The sequence below is a fragment of the Myotis yumanensis genome, unplaced genomic scaffold (assembly GCF_028538775.1).
Source record: "Myotis yumanensis isolate MYYU_CA2020_CCGP unplaced genomic scaffold, mMyoYum1.0.hap1 SCAF_8, whole genome shotgun sequence".
NCBI lineage: Eukaryota > Metazoa > Chordata > Mammalia > Chiroptera > Vespertilionidae > Myotis > Myotis yumanensis.
The window spans coordinates 16685860-16711141 of record NW_027223759.1 but is presented as its reverse complement, the minus strand read 5'-3'; the positions used below and the strand labels follow the sequence as shown (position 1 = coordinate 16711141).

At 36.6% G+C, this 25282-nt stretch overlaps 1 protein-coding gene across 4 annotated transcripts in view; it reads left to right on the top strand.

Annotated features, from left to right (window-relative positions):
* Positions 1-25282, top strand: part of ERBB4 (erb-b2 receptor tyrosine kinase 4) — a 901667-nt gene that overhangs the window by 614448 nt on the left and 261937 nt on the right. For all 4 annotated transcript variants that reach the window (XM_070422057.1, XM_070422055.1, XM_070422058.1 and 1 more), the window contains exons 5-7: positions 6643-6708; positions 21521-21639; positions 24422-24563. In XM_070422057.1, the coding sequence (XP_070278158.1) occupies positions 6643-6708; positions 21521-21639; positions 24422-24563 (327 nt within the window). The remainder of the gene's footprint in view (positions 1-6642; positions 6709-21520; positions 21640-24421; positions 24564-25282) is intronic.

Here is a 25282-nt window from a genome sequence, read left to right as displayed (position 1 = left end):
TAAGAAACTTGGTCTACTAGTTAGAATGTAGAAAGCACTCAATAAGCTATAGATGATGTGGTGAGGTCGATGATGATTTCTAGAGTGGGTTATGAAGCATTGTGTGAACCTCCATGTATGAGACAAACACTGAAATACAAAATCAAAAACAGAGTCAGCCATTATCAGAGTGAGCATTGAAATTCTGATTCATCTCCTGCAAAACAGACTCTGTGTATTTGTGTTGTGTGTGTTGATATGCACATTAAATAATGATTTAAAATCACAATTGCAGAAACTTACATCGATCCTATTAAATTTCATAGGGTTACTTTTGGCTCATTACTTCATCTACCAATTGCTTTTTAATTCTGTATAGTTATTCAAGTATGAGCTATTGCTACCCCTTCTAGATCTGTGTCTTTTGAAAATCTTGTACCCTTATTTCAACTTAGTAATTAAAATGCCAAATATGATAGATAAGGATGGAGGCCTTTGGCACACTGCTAGAACCAGACCATCAGTGTAGGCCAGAACTGACATCAATTCTTCTATCAATGTTCTGATACATGTGCCTGTCATCCAGAAATCCACACGCCTGTTCCAGATCCCACCATTTTTTAACAGAAGGGTATAAAAAGGACAAGGTGAACTTATTTCTGCTATCCAAATCATTTCTCCAAGAGCTACAAATCTTCAGAAAAATAGGATGTAAAATTAGTGATATCTTCTTTTTTAAAAAAAATGTTTATTGATTAAGCTATTACATATGTGTCCTTATCCCCACGTTACCCCCCACACCTCCCACTCATGCCCTCACCCCCCTGTTGTCTGTGTGCATTGGTTAGGCCTATATGCTTGCATATAAGTCCTTCGGTTGATATCTCCCCCTTAGACCCACCCTCCCCTGCCTTCCCACTGAGGTTTGATGGTCTGATCGATGCTTCTCTGTCTCTGAATCTATTTTTGTTCATCAGTTTATGTTGTTCATTATATTCCATAAATGAGTGAGATCATGTGATATTTATCTTTCTCTAACTGGCTTATTTGTATTTCCATTTAAAAATATGCATTTATCTCCTACATGTACCAGCAAAATATTCCATGACACAAAGTGGTTAATTGAAATATTGTATGTCTGTAGGATGGAAGGTAAATCCTCCAAAAAGGAAAAAAAAAAACAACTCACAACAAACATATTTATTTAACACAGACCAAGGAGACATTCAAGCCCAGTTGAAATGTAAACCTTTTTCCCCCCCAAATCCTTCCTGTACATTTTATTCATACATATAGCAAATACAATTATTATCAAAATCATTTGCCATTTTTCTGTCCATTTCCTGCACCTTAAAGGCTCCTGGAAGACAGGGCACTCACTTTTCATCTTTTTATCCTCTGGCCAAGATAGGGACTGGTTTAGTGTAGACTTTCAATAAATGTTGTGCTTCCCTCTTTTGAATTATACAGTCATAAAAAATTATTATTCTCTCATTCATTCCCCAGTAAAAGTAGTTTTAAGAGGTCAAGTCTGCTATAGTTTAAAAGAACTGAAAGAAGAATCCAGAGATGTAACTGCATTGTCTTTAGCTAGAGGCAGTTTGAGGCTATAATCTTTTATGGTGGCCAGTGACTTCATATTTTGTAACTCTTCAACTGTCCTGGCATATTACTTGCAGAAAGCAATCCAGAGGTACAATTAAATTCCATCTCTGCTGTCAGTTCCACAAACAAGCAAAACTTCTAGCATGGATTTATGACTCTTATAAATATCAAAGTGGCTCAGGGACTCTAGTTCCTAAAAAAAGAATGCAAAGGCTACGTTTTTAGTAACATCTGCTGGACAAGCATAAAAGGTGACTTTAGTCATATTACTAACTTCTGCGATGAATAATGCACTGTCAAAGCAGAGCTGATTGGCTGTGAATTAAAATAATGCCGATGTGCATATAAACCACACTTATTTTAAAAGATTTCAATGGTTGCTAAAGTTGCAGAAATATTTGTTTATAACTTTTATTTTATATTTTACCTCTCTGATTGAGCCAGAATGACAGGAGATGGAAATGTTAATTCAAATGTTTGCTATCACTAACAGCTGTATTAGACAGTCAGATTCTTATTTTTAATTGGCATATTTTCTCTCATAGTTTTAAAAGAATTATTGCAATGAACAATAGAAAATCATTTGATTTGGACTTGGAAAGAGGCAGATTTGCATAGCACTGGCAAAGTGTTAGTGCCCCAAAACATGTCTCCTATTTACAGAGGCTAGTATCTGACTAATCCCTCTTTTTTGCTTTCCTCATCTTAAAAATGTACTACTAGAGCCCAGCCAGTGAGGTTCAGTGTGGTTGAGGATTGACCTATGAACCAGGAGGTCACGATTCAATTCCCAGTCCGGGCACTGGAGGCAGCTGATCAATGATTCTCTCCTATCATTGATGTTTCTCTCTCTCCCTCTCCCTTTCTCTCTGAAATCAATTAAAATATATATATATTTTTAAAAATGTACTACTGGAGAAGTAGTTTATAAGACTGATTCACATTAAATTATTAGTGGTGTATATGATTTATTCCCCTCATGAAATCAGGCCTCCTGAAGCACTGTGTATCTGAGAATAGAGGACAAGTTCTCCATAAGATATTCAGCAATAGTTAAAGTATTTCTCTTTTTGTTAGGAGACACACAAGGGACCCTCCAGAGGTCGGACTTATCCTCTCCACTGAAATGCTCTGAGCTGATTTCACTATAGATATCACATGGATAAATCATTGCCTAAGGAATGCAGCAGACTTCTGAGCCCCCAGGCATTACATTGGGAATGCCCAGACTCAACCTGGCTTTGTCCTTCTCTTCTTTCCAGAGCTAGGAGTCTGTGAAGCATTCAGATGTACTGGCTTCTTTCCTTAAATCCATAGATAATGAATATTGAATGCAGAGCAGTCAAAAAATTTTCCCTCCAAAATAATGCTGAATTAATTCTAAACTCTATTAGTGGAGTAACCATGCCCATTTCAGCCTATGTTGAGTATTACTTAACAGAGTTCTTAATATACAAATGTGGAAGATGCTCAAGAAATACGTATGGATAGGAGGATGGAGGAAGGTAAGAAAAAAGTTTATAGGTTTTGTGTTTTTGTTTTTATTTTTCCTAATGTTAGATAGATAATTACTAAGGAAACCCTTTTTCTAACCTCCCATTTTTTGACACTTTTGTGTAGCAGAAATGTTTGGAACTAAAAGCTAAAACAGAATTTAAAACATAGTAAACTTAATAGTCCATAAAACCACACTACCCAATTGTATACAAGAATCAAACCAAGGTTGCAGGCATAAAAGTGTGGCAAATGCATTAATTCAAAAATATTTCCAGTTGGAGATTTTGATCAAATGTTTTGACATTTAATTAATTGCAAAAGCTCAGTGAAAATAGTATTAGCACACGTGCCATGTATCACACAGTTTGGAAGACAAATGCTGAACTGAATGCCTGGGCAGATTCTACAGGGTCAAAGCTCTAGAGACAATGACATGAGGGCAGGGCAGAATGAGCAGCCATTTATAGAAGCGCATTCAATTCATGGTTCCGCAGTACATTTTGGGAAAAGAATGCTGAGATGTGATCACCTCCTTTGGGTTTGCCAAAGGGGTGGAGAGAATATAAATAAGATAGAGTAAAATCACAGAAGAGAAGCAATTGTTGGCTTCCTTTTATAGCAGTAAAAGATATTTATGTTTAAATATTAATGAAAAATGAAAACTGCCAACAAAGTCTTGTAGAGGCATGTAGGCAGTCAAGGTTACACTTTTTAAACTTTGTGTGTGGATGGTGAGGTGGGGGTCGGGGTGAGGTGGGGGAAGGACACTATATTACTTGTTCCCAATTAGGTAGATATTGCATAATACTTTCTAAAGGAACATAAGCAAATTCAAAATGTATATTCATAGTCCTTTTCTTCTTGCATCTAGGAGTAGGTCTTGGGTAGTAATTTAAAAAAAATGTAATCCTGCCCAGCCAGCATGGCTCAGGGGTTGAGTATCAACCTATGAACCAGGAGATCACAGTTTGAGTCCCAGTCAGGGCACAGGCCCTGGTTGCAGGCTCCATCCCCAGTGTGGGGCATGCAGGAGGCAGCTGATCAATGGATTCTCTCTCATCATTGATATTTCTATCTTTCTCTCCCTCTCCCTTCCTCTACAAAATCAATAAAACAATATTTTAAAATATATGTAATCGAATAAAAGAGGAACACTGAAAGTATTAAAATGTCTAATATTACTAAGCTTTTTCCCCCAGCTACAGAGAGTACTCTGGATACAATGAATGAACTTATATATTTTATTAGCCCCAAACACAATTCGTCAAGTCAGAGTAAATGGGAGATCATCTTCTGCTTCAGATAGTTTTGGTTAACAGACCACTTAATGGGTCGATTTAAAGGATTTTAACACATCTGAAGAAATACCAGAACATTAACATTAGCTGCTTTCTCATAAAATAAGTTTACACAAAAAAAGAAAAGTTTTTACTGCTTCCCATTTTATTTCACAGAACTTTCTAATTTCCGCTGGTATAAATCAATTTGGATTTATTAGCTTTGTACGAGAGAACTCCAGTAGGTTTTTAATAATAATTATCGTTATCACTGATTAAAGTTATATTGTTCAGGCCAGATGGAGTCCTTTTCCTGTCAGCTAGAATGAGCTTGATTATGTAGTTATAATGTGTTTAGATCTAAATAAACAGATGGCCCAGTGACAGGATATTATACGCTGGTGATGTCAGCAGCAGTGCTTCACAAACAGAATTGCTTTAAATAAACTCTGGATCCTGGCACTTTTAAGAAGGTGACTGGAGTTGAGCCTAAGTGTTGTATTAACTTGATTAGTACTGTTCACTTGCAGTAGTGTCAACCACGAGGCCGGTCTGAGGTTCGGTCTAAAAAGTGTGTCTGCTGAACCTGTTCCTTAACTGTGAAAGCATTTAACTTAATACACATACTCAGTATCATAAGGAGAGAGGGAAAGAGAGAGAAGCTGCTCTAGTATAAGAACTTCCAAGTTGAAGAGTTAAAAACTGTGGATCAAGAAAAGATGGAAACTTTGATAGAACCCTATTCCATAATTTTTGCAACATGTTATAATAAAAGTCTTGACTAGCCATATACCCACTTGCAGTAAATATTAGAACATTAACAGAGCTTTCATCTTTAATCATTTTTCATGTCTACTATTTATTCTAAAAATAAGCCCACTCCATACCCTTGTACCAACAAAAATGTAGAGCGAGCCTATAAAATTCAGAAACAAACTTCAAAGAAAGTCATTATGTACAATTGCTTTAGCTAATGTTCTTTTGTTGAGTCCTTATGGGACTTTCTCTGTGGGACAACTGTATTTGCTGAGGCAAATATCCATGGTAGCAGAGTCTTTAAGAGGAAGATGCCACTGCAGGATAAAGGCTGCTATTTAAAAATGAAGGTAGTAACAATAACAATTTTAGAGAAGGATATCAAATAATGAAATTAAGATTTCCAAAAAAATTAGCTGTTTAAATGCTTAAAATTTTTATATTAAGCCCAGCCAGAACCAAGAGGTCACCAGTTCAATTCCCAGTCAGGGAATGTGCCCAGGTTACAAGCTTTATCCCCAGTAGGGGGCATGCAGGAGGCATCCGATTAATGATTATCTCTCATCATTGATGTTTCTATCTCTCTTTCCCTCTCCCTTCCTCTCTGCAATCAATAAAAATATATTTTTAACAATTTATATTAAGATACTGGCTCACACTTTGGCCCTGTACACTGAGGGCAAGGAGAGATGGAAGAAAGAGGCAGGCAACTCCAGATTGGTAGGTGGCAGGTTTAATAAGCCAGGGAATTGATACATGAAGCTTGTCTTTGGCCACAAGATGAGTAGACTTCCACACACTCCCACTAGAATCTTAAAAGTTCATATAGAGGCCTTAATGGGTTCAGTCATGTATTCAGTCCAGATGGTCTCAACAACACCTACTCTCTCTAGGCTACACCCTTGTAACAACCGCTGGCTTGGGAACATCAGCCAGGATGTACATTCCAAGGACAGGGGTGACGTGAGGGTGTTCCAATTGCCCAAGTCCAGCTCAAGGTTCAAGTGATGGTCAAGTCCTCTTGACAATTTCCTACAATTAAAGATAATCTAAATGATGTATGCAACCTTTTATTCTGATGGTTTTTTATGTGTTTATAAAAACATATTCTTGTTTTCATAGACTTGAACTTAAGTGTTGACTTAATCCTTAATAACTGTTGGTATCAGTAAGCCATGCACTTTAGAAATTATATCAAATACAATAGGTCATAAGCATAAAACTTCAGTAATAAAAGTAAAATGTATTTAATGTAAATATTTACTTCTTACCAGCTGGTAAAATGCATAAACTCATTGATTTCCTTTTTTATAAAATGATGAGAAGATTTTGAATATGAAGAGATTGTTTTTCATGTCACATGCATTTGACATTCAGGTTTTGTTACTTAAGCAAGCGTTTTATGAGCTATGCTTCAACTCTAGTATGACTTAAAAATCCTCATAAAGGAGCAAGAATGTTTCATTAGAGGAGATAAAGTCAAAGAATGAGAGGTTATAATGTGAATGTGTTTTTGCCTCTTCTGCAGGTGGACGTTGCCATAAGTCCTGTACCGGCCGATGCTGGGGACCCACAGAAAATCATTGCCAGACTTGTAAGTGCTCAACTAGTAGAGAGCATAGGCTTGAAATGGTCAAGTCATTTTAATAATTGATGATTTTCAGCTGTCTGGGGATAAGAAAAATGAGTTTCTGCTTCCTTGTGGTGTATGTATCTGTCCCATCTTCCATTCAAAGGTTAGCAGGCTTTGCAATGCACCTTGATTTTTTCACTTCGTGCATATGTGCATGAATTTATTTGTGGAGATAATTCCTAGAAGTGGCCATGGCAGGGTCAAGGATATGTGTATAAGAAATTTGATAGAAATCACCAACATGGAGATGTTGTTCTCTATAAAGTTTGTAGCAATTTCCTCTGCGAAGAGCAATGCATGTACATGCCTGTTTCCCTATTCCCTGGGCAAAGCAGTGTGTTATCAAATCTGGGTCTTTGAAAAAAGGTTAGAAGAAGCATAGTATATCAGAGTAGACTTAAATTAACTTATTTCATAAAAACAATGTTTTAGGGCAAAGTATTGGCAAGAATTTTAAGCAGGACTTTAAGATTAGATGACTGTTGGAAATAAGTATACTAGCTATAATATTTTAGACAGTGTTTTAATAGCATCCTACCAAGGTACAGGAGAGCCTAATTCCATTCTCACAGAATGAAGAATAATGATTTAGAACAAAATGTTAATAGAACTGAAGGTTAAGAGATCCTGTAGTAAGAGTAGATATTGACTCAGGCTAGACCAATTGGATTCTCTCCCTAGACAATTTGGACTTGGGATCCAGATGCTAGTAGCACAACCTTAGAAACTTGAACTTGAAGAGATATTAAACTTAGTAGAGGTTTCCATTTCAAACCATGTGTTAATGAGAAACAGAAATGGCCAGTCCTCAGTGACTCAGAAGAATAAATCAGCCATACAGAAGCTAACAGGAATGAGAGAAAGAGAGAGAGAGAGAGAGAGAGAGAGAGAGATTTTAACAGTTCCTATCTCCTATTTCTCTGACCTTCATGTAGTTCAGCTGCACTCTATTCTTGATGCCTTAAGAAACAGTGTTTTTCTAGTACATTTAAATGACTTTTGTTACTTGCCATGAAGTGGGGATGAGAATGAGTCTTGTAAGAAAAGCATCACACCATAGCTCATGTATGAAATCATCAGCCAAGAAGTCATTTAATCCACCTAATTTTTCAGCATAGACATTAACTTTACTATATAACCTAAAATTTAATGGTCACTGTGCCTACTCCACAGAATCAATAACCATTTTTAATATACGTATTTTATTGATTTCATATAGAGAGAGTGAAAGAGAAACATTAATGATGAGAGAGAATCATTGATAGGCTGCCTCCACATGCCCCACATTGGAGGTGGTGCCCGCAACCTGGACATGTGCCCTGACTTGGAATAAAACCGTGACTTCCTGGTTCATTAGGTCAACACTCAACATAGAGCCACACCAGCCAGGCAGAATCAATAAAATTTAAATTCAATAGACATTTATACGTATTTGATATGTACACGTCTAAATTTTGGGTTAGTTTTCATTCACATAGATCTGTATATCTTATAAAACATTGTCATTTTAAAATTTGTTTTCACAATATTCTTATAAGTTAAAAAGGCTTAGTTATCATTAACCTCTTTTTAACAATTGGGGAAATATAAGCTGAGAAAATTATTCAAGGAGATGTTAAATTTACAACACTGTTTCCTGTACACCATATTGCATAGCACAACTTAGTGGGAGAGGACATTAGATTTCAAGTCAGACAAATGAAACAAACCCCAGTTGTTTCCACTTCCTAGCATAAAAAAGTGACTTAATCTTTTTAAATCTCAGTTACCAAATCTATAAAATAGAAATAATTGCACTTTGCTCAGAAGAACTTGGCTCTATTGGAATCCAATCCAGTAATGTAGTTGAAATGCTTTAATATTTTTGTCATATACTAAGGACCTAATAAAGAATAGCTAAGCTGAGGCCGGTTTGGCTCAGTGGATAGAGCGTCGGCCTACGGACTGAAAGGTCCCAGGTTCGATTCCGGTCAAGGGCATGTACCTGGGTTGTGGGCACTTCCCCAGTAGGAGATGTGCAGGAGGCAGCTGATCGGTGTTTCTCTCTCATCGATGTTTCTAACTCTCTATCTCTCTCCCTTCCTCTCTGTAAAAAAATCAATAAAATATATTTAAAAAAAAAGAATAGCTAATATTATCATAAACTGAAGGAGAGGCTCTTAGAAAACATAATCTTTCTTAAATGTGAATGAATGGAAAAGCTCCTGGAGCCCATTCCCCCCCTTGTGAACGCTCCTGACCATTGTGGCTGGGAAAAGCAAAGCCCAGGATTGAAGAGGAGGCTCCTGAAGTGGAGGCTGGTTGCCCTTGACATTCATTCTTGCTCTCTCTCTCCTAGTTTGAGTTACTTGAAAGGGAAATTGCTCATCCATATTTAAAGAGCCCAATATCCTGAGGCACAATGTATTTTGCAACTACTCAAAGATATACATACTTATTGTAGAACCTGCATTTTAGAAATATGGTCATATAGTTTTGAGAATTAGATCTCACGAGAGATTCCTTAGAGACATGAGACCTCCAGAGTTCCATAGAGATGTAACATACATGAGCAAAAAAATTTTAATGTGAAATATCTAGACTTATTTTAGATTTTTGATGATCGATCTGTTAATTAAACTGTTTCTTCTCCTTAGGCCTACTTGAGATGCGCTATCTCTGAATCCTAATTGACCGTTTAAGAAATTAGAAAGCATACATTGTGCAAGTTTTTGAAAATATTGAGCTCTTGTGGATTGACCACTCAAAAGTACATTGTAACCTTTGAAAGACATAGTCTTATATTATTCAGAAATGACATTTTTTTTAATCTTCACCCAAGGGTGTGTATATACACACACACATACACACACTAATAAAAGAGAAAGATGCAAATTGACCATCCCTCCACGATACCCACAAGCCACCCCCACCAGCCAATCAGGAGTGAGTATGCAATTAACCTGACAAAGATAGCAGGTTAATTTGCATATGTGGGTGTCAAGAGCCCTGGGAGGCAACGGCAGCCAGGGGCTCCCAGGACCATCGCCGGCCCGGGAGGTGAGGCCGGCCAAGCCTAGCCATACCTGCGAGCTCCCCGGGACCTTCACTGGCAGAGAGCAGAGCAGGAGAGAAGGCAGAGAGCGGGAGGTTTGGAGGACTTGGCAGAGCAGGAGGCCACTGGACATAGAGCAGAGTGAGAGAGAGGGCGGCTTGGAGGGCGTGGCTCCCTCTGTCAACCCAGCTTCCTCATCACAGCTGTGGAAACTGACAGCAGGGAGGAGGAAGTCCCACCCCCACAGAATCATTTTTTTCATTGATTTTCAGAGAGAGGGAAAGACAGAGAGAAACACCGAAGTGAGAGAAACACATCAATTGGTTGCCTCCTGCATGAGCTCTGACCAGGGACCTGGCCTGGGAGGAGCCTGCGACCTAGGTTCATGCCTTTGTGCCCTTAGCCAGAATTGAACCAGGACCCTTCGGTCCATAGGCCAAGGCTCTATCCACTGAGCCAAATTGGCTAGGGCATGATTTCTTTTCTTAATGACCAAAATACATTCAGGGCTTCTCTGGGATATTCAACTTCATGATTTGCCAAGTATTTCCTTATTTTTTTAATGGATAATTATTCTTTGAGACTCTTAATACATTAGGAAAGAACAGTAAAGGTACTTAAAATCCCCACACTTCCACTAAGGAATCCAATGTTAAGAATTGTGTTCATTCACCACATCTTATCAATGTTGACATCTTCCCGCAGGTGTCGCCTCCAAAACAGCATAGGTGCCAGGAATTATCCCCAGTAAGAGTAAATAGTGAGAAATGGGAGGAAAGAGAAATTATCCAGGCGCTGGAAGAACTAATCTGTGATAATGAATGACTTGTAAGGGTGAAATAAAGCAAAGAGAGGTGATCAGAAAGAGATAACTCTGAATAGAGATATGGGAAAATAAAAATGCAGTAACAATAAGTAAGCTTGAAGGAAAGTCTGCAAGGAGCAGAAGTTTGTTTAAATGTTAGTTTTTAATTACATTTTACATTCAATACTATTTTGTATTTGTTTAAAGTGTACAGCATAGTGGATAGACAATCATGTACGTTACAAAGTTCCCCCCCTTCCATATCTCAAGTACCCACTGACACAGGATATACCCATTACAATACCATTGACTATATTTCCCATAATGTACTTACATTCCCATGATTATTTTTTAATACTAATTTGTACTTTTTCATCCATTCACCCTTTTTGGCAACTCTTCCAAACCTCACCCCTCTGGCAACCATCAGTCTGCTTTTTATGTCTGTGAATTTGTTTGTTTGTTTTGCTCTTTAGATTTCACATACAAGTAAAATTATATGGATGGATCTAGAGGGTATTATGCCAAGTGAAATAGTGAGAGAAAGGGACAAAAGTTTTAAAATAATGAATGAAAAAGAATAGATTTAGTGAAATTGAAAGGAGAGTATGAATAAATTGACAACTTACTATGGACAACAACTTATACATGCCTATAGAAATTTTAATAAAGTTTATAAGTTTTTGTTAAATTTAGTAACATGTTGAGACTTATTTTGTATACTGGTTTGTGTGCTATATTTAGATTTCCTTGCATGTAGAATAATTTAAGTTTGTTATTGTTCTTCTATAGTTTTATATAATGTTCAGCCTACTAACTGCAGCACTGTCATCTATTTTTAAACGTTTTCCTAAAATATGTTATTTTTATAAATACATTTCTAAAGGAAAAACCTTAGACAACTGAAAGAATTTTATAAATATTAAAGTAAGAAAATCATGCTTATAGAATCTAGCCACGTGTTGTTACTGTTTTACTTCATGATTCTCATTTTCTAAAGTGACTTGAATTTATTCTCCTTAAATTCTTTCTGATGTTACAGCATCATGGCCCTAAAAACCTAACAAGACTCCTTACGTAATTGCCATAGGTCAACATAGAGCTCATGATTCAGTACTGAGAGCTGCATTACATGTAGAGAAGTGACTCAGGCTTGAAAGATCTTGTAAGCTCAGTTAAATCATGGCCGCATTACTCCACAACACAGCTTAACCTTAAGTAAATTGATTTAGTGGATTAATATAGTCATGTCAGGGGAGACAAACTTATCTGCTATGTCAAGTCTGAAGCTTATAGAATTGTATTTAGCAGGCTTACTGGTCAGAATGACAACTCTCTCTAGTCATAAGAACTGAGTCCTGAGCTACAGAGGTTTAGGTGTGAGAGAGACTAAGCTTTAAGAAGTAAATAATAATGATTAAAAGAACAATGTTATCTCTGTGCCTGCAAGATATATAAGGCACACCTATCTCATGTAAAGTAGATACCACATGTCCCTTTTTATCTTTGAGCACAGTATCAGGTCAGCTCTCTCCAGTCACCTATTAGGCAGTGTGGATTTTCATTTTATACATTCCTTTTGTCCTCCTAGACCCGGTGTCACCTCCTTAAGACACTGCATTTTATTTTTATTTTTAGAAGGAGGAGAACATATCAAAACATTAGAGTTTGATTCCCCTCATCTTTGCATACATTTTGCATTAAAGTAGTTATAATTGTCTTCAACTGAAGGTTATTTAACTAAAATATTCTCTGCTGATTACCACTTGCTATACTCTTCAGTCTTCTAAGTTGTTTTGCATATGATATTTCTTGTTTTGAAACTAATTGAAAAATGTAAGTGCATTTGACAATAGCATGTTTCAACTGCTGGAGTGAATAGATATACTCTGATCATTGAAATGTCTATGAAATTGATTAAAGCTAATTCATCATTTTAACCAAAGGAAAACTACATTGTGAAATTCACCCATTACTTCTACAATATTGTTTCTAGCTAGATTACCTCAAAATATTTTTAAATTAAAAATAGAACAGCATTAAAATTAATAAAAGCAGTGTATTCGTTCTGCTGTAGATAATGGTGAATGGAGCACTTTATTGTATTGGCAAAATGAAACGAGTTCCAAACAACACTTCATCTTATTTATTGTTTCTATGCAGATATTATAGAACTTACTAGGAAAAATTTAGAAAAGTATTGAACATTTTCCTCAATAATTAATTATATGTATGTACAAACAAAATTACTTTCAATAGTGGTAATATATAAAAACTTTTAGTTTAATAATAGAAACAAAACAAAAACAAAACCACCATGGACTGGCTATGGACTCTATTAACTACTAGGGAAAATTGTAGAGGAAGTATACATATGGTATATATACTTTTACCTGTTCTAAATATATCTGGAATTTCTTTGAAGAGAATGTTACAAATCTGAGAAGATAATTATATATTTGTGGTCCTCAAATTTTCAGCAAACAAGAAAATGTAGCAATTCAAAATGGAAATGTACTTTTCTTCATGAAATTTCCAAAAGTAGTAGTAAAACCCAAATGAGAAATTATAAATATAATAATAAACTGATGACACCCACATAAATGCATGCACATACAATTTATTTAAAATGTTATTGTTTTTAGTGGGACAAATGTTGTTTAAAAAGAAGGTGCCCCTGTGGTAAATATCCAATCCGAGCTGAGAAAGGCCAAGTGGGAGCCAATGGGGAAAAGAAAAAGAGCTGAGCCAGCAGGCTCGATCAATCAGGATAACAGCTAGCCTTTGTGAAAAGTCAACAGCTTTAATTAAAACTCCTGTATTTTACTAATAACTTTGAATGTCCATAAGCCTTCTTATTGATTTTCTATTTCCATTTTTGTGTTTGTAGTTTCTGAAGATATTGTAAAAATTAATGGAAACATTATAATGGTCTGATTACTTGCATACATTTCTAAACTTATGCCCATCTAAAACATTTCCAAAAGATACCCAATAATTTGCTTGTAGAAAATAAGAGAAATATTTTTTCTAATATGCTGTTGATATTGCTATAAGTTGATTATATTTGTTGTAATTTGGTGACCTTTTTAAAGATTTAAAAGAATGGGATATTTTTCATTTTAACTACAGAAGATATAGTTATATTAAAAGTTCTATAAAATACATTTGAATTCAAGAGAGATTGCTTAATGCCATGTTAAAGGCTCAAGGGATATAAAGAAAATATATAAAGCCGTGCTTGTTCTCTGGAAATGTCTTAAGGTATAAGACAAAGATGAGGAATGTTTGAAAAGGGGGCATCAGGAGGCTGGGGGCATCAGGACACTAGAGATGTAGTTCTAACTCTAAACTTAATTTCAAAAATCTCAGTTTCCTCAAGTTCCCTTATCAACACAATAAAAATATTGAAAACGATGATACCTGTTCTTGCTTCTTACATGGTTAGGATATTTGCATGTGTGTGCCTGTATACTCAGTAATTAGCTATAGATCATATACACATAGACGTAGACATTCACATAGATACAGGTAGTTTGAGGGATTGATTTATGTCCCCTTTTGCCTACTGATAGTGATACAGTCACTGGGAATGCTGGAGCCACTCTCACTCAGCCTATACTACTGGTGGCCCACCCCACAGACATTTCCGGACCAGAGTCAACATTGTGGCTGGATCAGACATTGTGGTTCTTATTGCAAGACATACCTCAGCAACAACCATCAGAGAACTTCAATAAAACAATGATAATGCTAATTATTCCCAGGTCTCTGAGGGGACAAGGCAGGCCCAATGGCCACACAAAAAGGTCATGGGGAGGGGAAGAGAGAGAGAGAGAGAGAGAGAGAGAGAGAGAGAGAATGTGAACATGGGGCTCTGATGCTTCTATTGGAATCCAGGGTCAGATGCTTAGAGTTTCATGGATTCACTGTTCCTTGGCCAATTTAAAACATAAGGATAGGAATTCGTGAATTCATATATGGAAAGGAAAAAGTGGGCTCACTTAAATTGTCAGTCACCTAGGTTACCAGGGCTTTCTAAAAAGGGAACTTTATGGGTGGGGGTGGTAGCCTAGCTTCTTATCTAGGTGTGATAATAGTAGTGTGTCATATAGCTGACCATATGTTTATTTGTGATAGATGTCTTCAAAAGCAACGCCTTGGTTAGCTTTATCAAAAGCTTGGTATCAGGCACTTAACTACAGAAATGCAAGCTGTGGTTTGGTGCAGGGAGATAATCTTACCTGATCTGCAAGATTGGAGAGTGAATCCAGCACATTGGAAGGATTACTGACAGGACACTGAGCAGAATAGTCAGAAATATTGGAATTGTTCTGTGAGAAGAAAAGTCATAGTTTGAAAACATTCTTTCTCATATACTTGAAGTGTGTGTTTGTGGTGTAACTTTTGTGGTGGTTCCACTTTAAGATTATTATACTGAGATTGTGGACTTGAATATTGGCCCCATCTGGGTCTCAGTGTCCTCCTCTAAAATCAATAGGTTAAACTCAGTCATATATGAGGTTTGATAAAGTGCTAAGTATAAAATAATCTTATCTTTGTAGCTTTCACCATTAATTTGAATATCTTAGTTTTCATTACTCATCACTCATAATTGTGTTGTTACATAAAATTACTCCAGAACAAATTATGTTTCAAGAGTGTAAAGTAGATCATTTTAGTTTTTCAATATTATATTTAAAATTGCTTCTGAAACTATCTTCCTCCTACTCCCACCCCATTCGGTCTTTAAATTGAGATACCTATTATTTGTTGCTCTTAATGTAAATATATTAGTGAAGATATATAGGATTCTGGAAATTAATTTAAAACCCTACTTTATGATAAGTTATGCAACCCAGGATAAGCTAGTTAAATATTTTTTAAATGTTAACTTCTTCATCTGTAACACTGGGATAATTAATTTGCTCTGTCAAGCGTATAGCTTATTTCATATTATAGATTTTTTAAGGCCATATAACTCAAGTACATAGACTTGAAATATAATAATGTATTTCCATCAATGAAGACCTTTGCCCCACCCTATATTTTTCCACAAAGTGATTACTATATGGTAACAAGTTTGGTATATATGTGTGTGTTTACAGGTATATTTATTCACAGAAATGTTCCTTATTAATGGACATTTAGATTACATTGTATTAGTCTTAGTTACAACCAGTGAACATTTAAAATATACTAGTGACCTGGTACGTGGATTCGTGCACATTGAAGGGAAATTAATTAGAAGGTGGCTGGCCAGGCAGGACTGGGAGAGAAGGGCTGGACATGCCCTGGAGCCAACCTCCCTTGGTCCCTCCCTGTCAGGCTGCACCTGGGATAGAGCCATGGCTCCAAGTGCATCTGTGGGGTCCTTCTGGCAGGTGGGGTCCCTTGGTCTGGCCTGCAGAGATCAGGCCATAACTGGCTCTCTGACATCCCCTGAGGGGTCCCGGAGTGCGAGAGGGCACTCTGGAAAGCTGCTGTCATACAGGGTGTGGAACGCAAATGCAAGTGTGCAGTAAACCAGATTCAGGGCCAACAGTGCCCAAGCAACAACATAACCCACGGCTGAAGATGATGGAATCACGTGGCCCTGCGAGGAATCGGGCTCCCTCCTCTCTGGTTTCCGGGTGTGTCACCCGAGAACTGCTGCTGCCAAGTTACTGCAGCTCGGAGGCTCCTGTGTTGAATGTCTGCCCCTTGGTGGTCAGTGCGCATCATAGTGACTAGTGGGACAGTAGGAGGGACACTTAGCATATTAGCCTTTTATATATATAGATAGTTGTCCATATGCGCCCATTTTTTATATCAGGTTCCTAGAAATAGAAGTGTTTGATCAACGTGAATTTAAATAAACAAATTTGAGAGAGACAAAATACTCTTCAAAAATCTTGTATCTATTTAAACACACACCAGTAGTTTTCCCAATGTTTTATCCACATCAAAACTAGATATCATTTCTTTTGTATTTAGGAATTATACACACAGTGCCCTTATTTCCTGGTTTTAATTCATAGTTCCTGGATTATAACTGAGGCCCAACAAGTTTTTTTTTTACATAATTATTAACCTTTTCTAAAAAACTTTCTTAAACTTTCCATTTATATTTTTGGCTCAATTGTTCTCCATTTTGCTATGTAAGACTTTTTTTTTTACACATGATTATTGTAAATACTTATCTATAATAATAAAAGCGTAATATGCAAATCAACTGAATGGCCAAATAGCGGAACAGCCATCTGGAGGAACATGCTATAACACCCACTGGTGCCAGCCCAGCCAAGGCAAGTGTGATGTGATTGGTCGGGGGCCCTGCCATCGCCCCATGATCACCCTGCAGAGGGAGGCCCAGGCCACCAACCAGCGGGCTGCGGTGGGTAGTCAGGGCCTCCCTTGCAGGGGTGATCCATCATGGAGCCCCGGATGGATGGGCAGGGACTACCTCTTTGGAGCAATCAATCTCGGAGCCCTGCTATCGATCACCCCAAAGAGGGAGGCACAGGATACCCAGCCTGTGGTGCTGTGGTGGGTAGCCTGGGCCTCCCTCTGTGGGGGCAATCCATCATGGGTCCCTCAGCCCGGCCTGTGCCCTCTCGCAGTCCAGGACCCCTCAGGGGATGTCTGCCTGCTGGCTTAAGGTGGCAGTTAGGCATCCCTCTGGCAGTCCGGGGCTCTCGAAGTCTGGGATCCCTCGCTCCTTACTGCCCACCTGCAGCCAAGGCAGGAGAGGCTTATACCACCACCACTGCATTCATTGTGCTCACTGCACTCACCAACCATGAGGCCAGCTTCTGGTAGAATATTTGGTATTTAAATGTTACACATCTGATTCTCATGGATAATTTGAATGAATCCCCATTCCCAATTTCAAGTTTACTCACCCTAATATAATAAACATTTAACTTCCCAGGTTTTATGTTTTGTATTATACAATCATAGTTAGTGATGTACAACCAATGAATAAGCTCATTAATATCTGACTGAAATATTTTAATGCACCCAAAGTAGCAATTTAGAAAGGTTAGTAAATACAGGAAAAAACACTAATGAATTAATATTCAAGCAAGGATAGAAATTAATATAACCAAAGCAATTATAAGTTAATGTTCCCATGGAGGCTAAGTGAGTTATCTCATTGATTTCAGGAAGTATTTTTGTTTTGTTTCTGTCATAATAAAATATGAGTATAGCTTGATGCTTTTAATTCTTAGTAAGTAATGTTTATTAATCAACTAATGCCCTTAAATGGATTTTACACAGAGAATGTTTTTTTTCTAAAAACAAATCTTACATAATGTGAAGGAATGTTTCTTAACTATGTCACATCACAGTTTAGAGATTAAGTGTATTTTGTCCTTTTTGCTTATTTATATTATTACTAGAAGCCCGTTGCATGAAGATTCGCACAATAGCCCTTCCTTCCCGTGGCTGCTGGCACTGGTTTTCCTCGGGCACCCGGGACCCAGGCCTTTGGTCTGCCGCAGCGGAGAAGCCAAGCCTCTAGGCTAGGCTTTTCCCTTCTGGATGCAGCAAGGCTTGGAGAAGCCAAGCCTCTTCAGTCTTGAGCCTTTAGTCTTGAGTCTTTAGTCTTCACTCTGGCCAGAACCTTCAGTCTTCACTCTGCGCCTGCATATGCAAATTAACTGCCATTTTTGTTAAGCTAATTTGCATAGTCCCTCTGATTGGCTGGTGGGCATAGCAGAGTGACACCAATTTGCATGTTTCTCTTTTATTAATGTCGATATGTCAAGGAAACACTTTCAAAATATATTTCATGTTTTTTAAACTTTCTTTTTAAAAAATATATATTTTTATTGATTTCAGAGAGGAAGAAGAGAGAGAGAGGGATAGAAACATCAATGATGAAAGTTAATAAATTATCAGCTACCTCCGGCACAACCCACATTGGGGATCAAGCCCCCAACTCAGGCATATCCCCTGACCTAGAATTGAACAGTGACCTCCTTCCTGGTTCATAGATCTACGCTTAACCACTGATCCACACCAGCCAGGCTGAACTTTCAATTGGTATTAAGGCATGTGAAAACCATGATGCCAAAAAGTGCTATTTTTAGTGTTAAATGTATCTCACTTTTTATTTTTATTTTTTTTAATTTTTTAAATATATTTTATTGATTTTTCACAGAGAGGAAGGGAGAGGGATAGAGAGCTAGAAACATCGATGAGAAAGAAACATCGACCAGCTGCCTCCTGCACCCTCCCACTGTGGATAAAGGAAAGGTTCCTTCCTTAAGAGTATATTTTTAAATTGTTTCATTGGTTAAAATATTTATTAAATATTTTTTTAATATATTTAATTGATTTTTTTACAGAGAGGAAGGGAGAGGGATAGGAAGTTAGAAACCTTGATGAGAGAGAAACATCAATCAGCTGCCTCCTGCACACCCCCTAACTGGGGATGTGCCCACAACCAAGGTACATGTCCTTGACCGGAATCGAACCCGGGACCCTTCAGTTCGCAGGTTGATGCTCACTGAGCCAAGCCGGTTTGGCTCACTTTTTATTTTTAAAATCAATGCTAGACGGGTTTTGAAGCAAATCCTGTAATTTAATTATCTTTTAATAGCTTCAATAAAAAAAATGAAAAGTAATGACTTAGATATTTCTTTGCATGTACCTCAAATGGAATGGCATATCTAAGATCAAAGTGTCCTAAAAAATATGAGATATATGACTACTATATAAAAGAAATAGCTGTTTTGAAAAATTTAAAGTTGACTCAACACATATGATGTAATTATTTAAAACACATATTTTAAAACTTCCACAGTATAATATTATTATAGAAAATAAGATTGTACTCTTAGATTATAATCATAGCATATTATTTTCATAATTAATTAAAGCATTCAATATAATGATCTTAATATAAACATTTAATAAATAATTTAAAATAAGTGTATGGTTAATTATCTTTATAAATATTATCTACACTAATTTCCTCATTTTGTGGGAGAGATCAAGCAAAGTATATAAATAAAGAGAAAAACATTTTGTAAAGTTACCTTTAATCACTATAGAGTTGAAAATAAAGATTAACACTTCAATGTACATGAGTTGGATTAAAATATAGGATATGATTGCTGAGTCACTTCATGTTATTTTCCAGCTGAGCAATTCCTTTCCACTAAAATCAAATTAACAGACTATCCTGTGATAACACTTATTTTAAATTTAGTAATTTTGTTACTTAACATTTATCTGCTGTTTTAATTAGCAGCTCTTGGTACATCAAAAAAGTCTTTTTTTTTTTAGATAAGAAAGAGGAATTATATTTAAATCTGTTGTTTAAATATAATATGAAATATAAGTGTTTTTTATACGGTATGGTTTTAAATTAGGGCATCTAAATAAATATACCACTTGGATAAAATGTAGAAACATTAATGTATGTATAATGTGTGAATATGAAGTGAATATGATTTATTTGGGTATCTTTCATATATAATGTAGAAGTAATGTATGTGTGTAATGTATATGAAATATAAATAAAAAGTACGTGAATGCCAAGTAGACATTAGAATACACTAGAAAACAAATGAGTTATAAAATATATTAGATGATGATTGATGCTATAACAAAAATGCTAGAAAGAAGGAAAGGACAGAGGGGAGGGATGAAGAGAGGAAGAGAAATAAAAGAGAGGGATGCATGCTGTAGCTCAATAGAGAATTCAGATCTGAATCTGAAAGTAATCTCCCTATAGGTAGAATGCAAAGTAAAAGATGAATGATTTCATTCAGGCAGGAGCCCATAGCCCAAGAAAATTGCCAAGATCAACCATGACCAATTCTGAGGAATACTAATGTTTAAGGAGTTGTGCTTTGCTATTGAAGCAGTGAAGGAAGCTTTGAATAACTAGTCAAAGAGGTAGGAAGACACAAGGCTGAAGTGGAAATACAGAAACCAAGAAGTGACATGCTATACATATCCTATAAAATTTAGTTCTCCAAAATACTTTAAAATATCTCTTTACTAAGTGAGATAAGCAGAATTATTTTACTCAATACCATGATGTTGAAGCCCAGTCTATAGCGTTGATTCTACTAAAGTGTACCTATAGGATTCTGCCAGCTTGTATTAAAGGGTGTTATAAGAAAAGACCGGTGGAAGTTTTTGTTGTATTTAGTGTGAATGTGTCTTCTTCCTCCCATATCCCTCACTCCCATTTTCCTTTTTTACCTTCTTCCTTCTTCCCCTCCTTCCCTTCCTTCGAGAAAGTTGCTCTGTTCCTTACATGGGTTCCACTTTTTGAAGATTCTCAGTAGACATTTCACTGATATCTCAGGAATAGAAAGAGTTGTGCTACTACTTCTCTCTCTCTCTCTCTCTCTCTCTCTCTCTCTCTTCCTCCCTCCCTCCCTCCCTCTCCCCCCTCTCTCTTCCTGTCTGGTCTCTCTCTCCCCCTCTCTCTCTCCCTCTCTCATTTCATCTATATGTCCATCTGTCTATCTGATATGAATCATGTAAGATATAATGTGAATCATGTAAAGATTTATATTTTTCTTTTTGCACTGACCAATAAAAACCTTAGGGTTATTTCTGGGGACACCTGCTTAGGACCTAACTGTGCCCAGTGGGAATTGATTCCATCTTTCCTAACCTACTAGAGTGCCTCATTCAGTTATTTTGAACTCGATTCTCTCCTGTTAAATTGTATGATTTTAGTAAAGCACAATAGTATTTGTTTGCACGAGAAAGAATCTATAAATTAACTTATGTGTTTGAAGATTTTTGTACAGTAATTTTGATCTGTTGCAGACTTCATTCAGCATGCATTTGCTGACTTGAGTCAATGGTGGGTCAATTGATATTCTAGAGGCCAGCTTTTCCCAGCTACTCACTCCAAGTCACCTTAGAAGCTTCTCTTGGTGGCTGATTTGACCAGGCTTCACATCTGTCTTCTGCAGTGACAAGGACGGTGTGTGCAGAACAATGTGACGGCAGGTGCTACGGACCCTATGTCAGTGACTGCTGTCATCGAGAGTGCGCTGGAGGCTGCTCGGGGCCGAAGGACACCGACTGCTTTGTAAGTCTGGGTGCTCTTCTCCCCTCCCTTCTGGGTTTGACTCAGGCACATTGAATCCTTAACACCTCATTGAAAAAGATCTAATTTAACCACTTTAGGATTAAGGAAGATTCTCTACCTTCCTTTAAGCCATGCATTCACTGGGTAGCAATTGATGAACTAGGATTGTTTGTTATGTCTTTCTGTTGCAATTTATATTACCAGTGAGGTTTATTAGAGAATTGAATGAGAGCATATTGAAACATCTTTTAAAAACTAATAGGATCTTTCCAAAATGTACAGTGATTACCTCTTTATGTTGTTGTATCATTGAGTTTCTGAGTGGGGGCACTTGGATTTTATTTTTTAAATATGAATTTAAGATACGTTTACAAATTTAAGCATTTTTAGTTTATGTTGTTTGCAAATGGGTATTATTCAAAATTTATGAGATTTACAAATACACACTTGAAGCAATTTGCATGCTAATCTGTGTGATTTTTGTTTTAGAAGAGGATACTTTTACATTCTTAAAATTAACATTTACCACTTGTTGGGGACACTTTTAATTATATTTTGATAGCTCTGATACAATTCTTTCTGTTCTTTTGAATACAGACAAGCAATTCTGTGAACTATAGTTAATGCAATTTCATACACACACAGAGCACTTTAAGCTAACTCATAAATTGTTTTTGCTGTTAAAAATAAACACAGGAATTTATTTTCTTGTTACCCCTTCTCAAATATTCAGAGAACACACACACACACATATATTTAGAATTGAGCAATGTTTTTTTCAAATTGGCACTTAATTCTAAAAAATAAGCAAAAATACCTGGTAGAAACTATAGCTCTTATGATATGGTCACTTGTGAATTTTTTTTAATGTCACAAAAAAATTTAACTTGTCTACCATGATTCTACAGTGAACAAGAATATGTATTGCAGTAGTGAGTCAGGAGGAAGAAGAGAATATTAAAATGTTAAAAATTTAGAGCAGCTCCTCAGCAGGTCTTGGCTTGAGACCCTTTTCATTTGCTTGTCTCCAGACATGGGCTAGAAACGGGATCTAGAGGATGCTAAACCAGCTTTGGGTTCACAATTCCAAAACAGTAACGACAACAAAACACCAATAGGCATAGCTTTCCCTCTGTTCTGTTTATGGTCCCATTGCCATGAGAAGCAGAGTGCCAAGAGAGCTTCGGGATTTTTATTGCGTTATTTTATGGGATGGTCCCGTGACTCCACTTTGGCATTGCTTACAGAATGCTCAGGAATGCCAGACCAAGGCCTGGGTGTAAGCAATGTTGTTGTGTTTGTCGGATTCCTCTGGCTTATGTTCCTTTGTTGCTAAGCAATCTGTGCACAACATCTCATAAAGTATGTTAGTAAAGCAATTATGAGGAAACATGAAGTTTTATAGCCATAAATTAAAACTTACTGAGTTTTCTAGATTGGTTTTTAATAGATTCTTCCTGGAAAGTGTCAGCTTAGTGAATAACGTATCATCAGTGATTCTTGTTCTGATTATGCATCTAGTAGACCATCATCAGGGAATTGTCATGTTGATGATAAAGTGCTTGCTAAAACAACAATTGATGAAGGAAATGTTTTGAGGAAACAGAATAAATTAGTGCTTATTAATAATCATACATACAATTTATGATGACTGTAAAATACTATTTGAGTTCACATTAGCCTGCTTTGCAAGGCCTAAATTATTCCTAAGAAGGTTTAATACATTTTAATTAAGAGATTTAGTTCATCCACTCTTTGTTAATCACATGTTTTTATGTCATTATATTCCATTTTTATAATAAATACCTCACTTTCGGGTAGTAAATTTATTTTTAATTATTCTTAAAGGCATTTGAACAATTTAACAAATTGAGACTTTAATATAAATATATGCCAGTGGAAATTAATTGTTTTACTTGAATTGGTAGCTTGTACCAAGTTGTGTGGCATTGTGAAAAAGATCATGCAGGAAATAGAATCATATTATTTAATTTGGCATTAAATACCCCTCCATTTACTCTTTGACCAGTCACTGGCGAGAGCCTTTCTTTGAGTTCAGTGTAATTAGCTATCACGTGTTTTCTCACTACACAGTGAAAATGAATATCACTTAAGGCACTGAACTCTCCAAACACTAGCTTTAAGAATATTCTAAGCTGGCCCTAACTGGTTTGGCTCAGCGGATAGAGAGTCAGACTGTGGTCTGAAGGGTCCCAGGCTAAGAGCACATGCCTGGGTTGCGGGCTCGATCCCCAGTAAGGGAAATGCAGGAGGCAGCCAGTTAATGATTCTCTCTCATCATTGATGTTTCTATCTCACTCTTCCTCTCTGAAATCAATAAAAATATTTTTAAAAAAGAGTCTAGCACTAATAACTAAATCACCTGTAGAACTGGGGATTTAGTTATTAGTGCTAAACTCTAAGACTCAACATAAATCCTTTGAATCAGTGTGAGCTTAATAATTTTTCACTATTAGCTAATTTTAATAATTTAAATGTAAATTTACAAATTAGTGGATAGATGCTAAACAATTTGAACATCAGTAAACTATAGATAAACTATATTTACTGACATTAGAAAAACAGTTTTGTAGAATTGTAGAAGTCCTAAGCAAATTTGAACTTAAAATTGAGCACTAATGACTATGAAATTATCAAAATTTACAGTTTTCATGAAACTTATATATACTTAGTAAAGTAGACAAACATCTCTAAAAACTGTTCCTTTAATAAGTATGATTAAGATTATTTTTAAATAAAGTTAATACTTGCTATGTTGCAGGCCTGCATGAATTTCAATGACAGTGGAGCTTGTGTGACTCAGTGTCCCCAAACTTTTGTCTACAATCCAACCACCTTTCAACTGGAGCATAACTTCAATGCAAAGTACACATACGGAGCATTTTGTGTCAAGAAATGCCCTCGTAAGTAGAGGATAAGAATAGCCAAATCAATTACATTGTTATTTAAAAACAAAATAATGTCATGTCAATTTATTGTAACTTAAAATTTGTCATATCATGAATTGCTTGGGTATGGGGACTATTGCTACCATTTCAAAGATAAAGACATTTAAATTCAAGTGATCGGTCCAAAGTCTCAGAAAAGAAGCGGTATGTTTGAGGTCAGAGTGCAGTCTCATTGACTTCCAAACTCATTATTTTCACTGTACAGCATTGCTTCCCATATCCCTGGAGCCCTAAACAGTTTACCCATGTTTCAGGCCATTAGATCTTCTTGGTTTATTTTGTATACCTTTCTTAAGTCTCGCCCTTGTAGATTTCAGTTTGTTTCATCCTATCCAGCTACGGGACAGTTTCTGTGGCACTCCACATTTTAAACATTTCTTCCTGGATGTGAAGTGCACTCTCTTGATCCAAGGCACGTTATCTTCAGCTTTGTTTGTGATTCCTGTGACTTGAAGTATTTTCGACTTCAGACTTGCATCATGACCTGAAATGAAGTGGAACTGTTGAAAAACACAAACTAAATGTCATGTAGTTTTCTAAGTCTATAAAGGAAATTTGCTCTATTTTAGGGGCGTTTCGGGCTGTGGAGCTCAGTCAAGCAAGTACTAGGTGTTGCTAATACATGCGGGCCTCGGATTCGAATGTGGGTGGTCCCGGATGCTATTTCAGGTTGA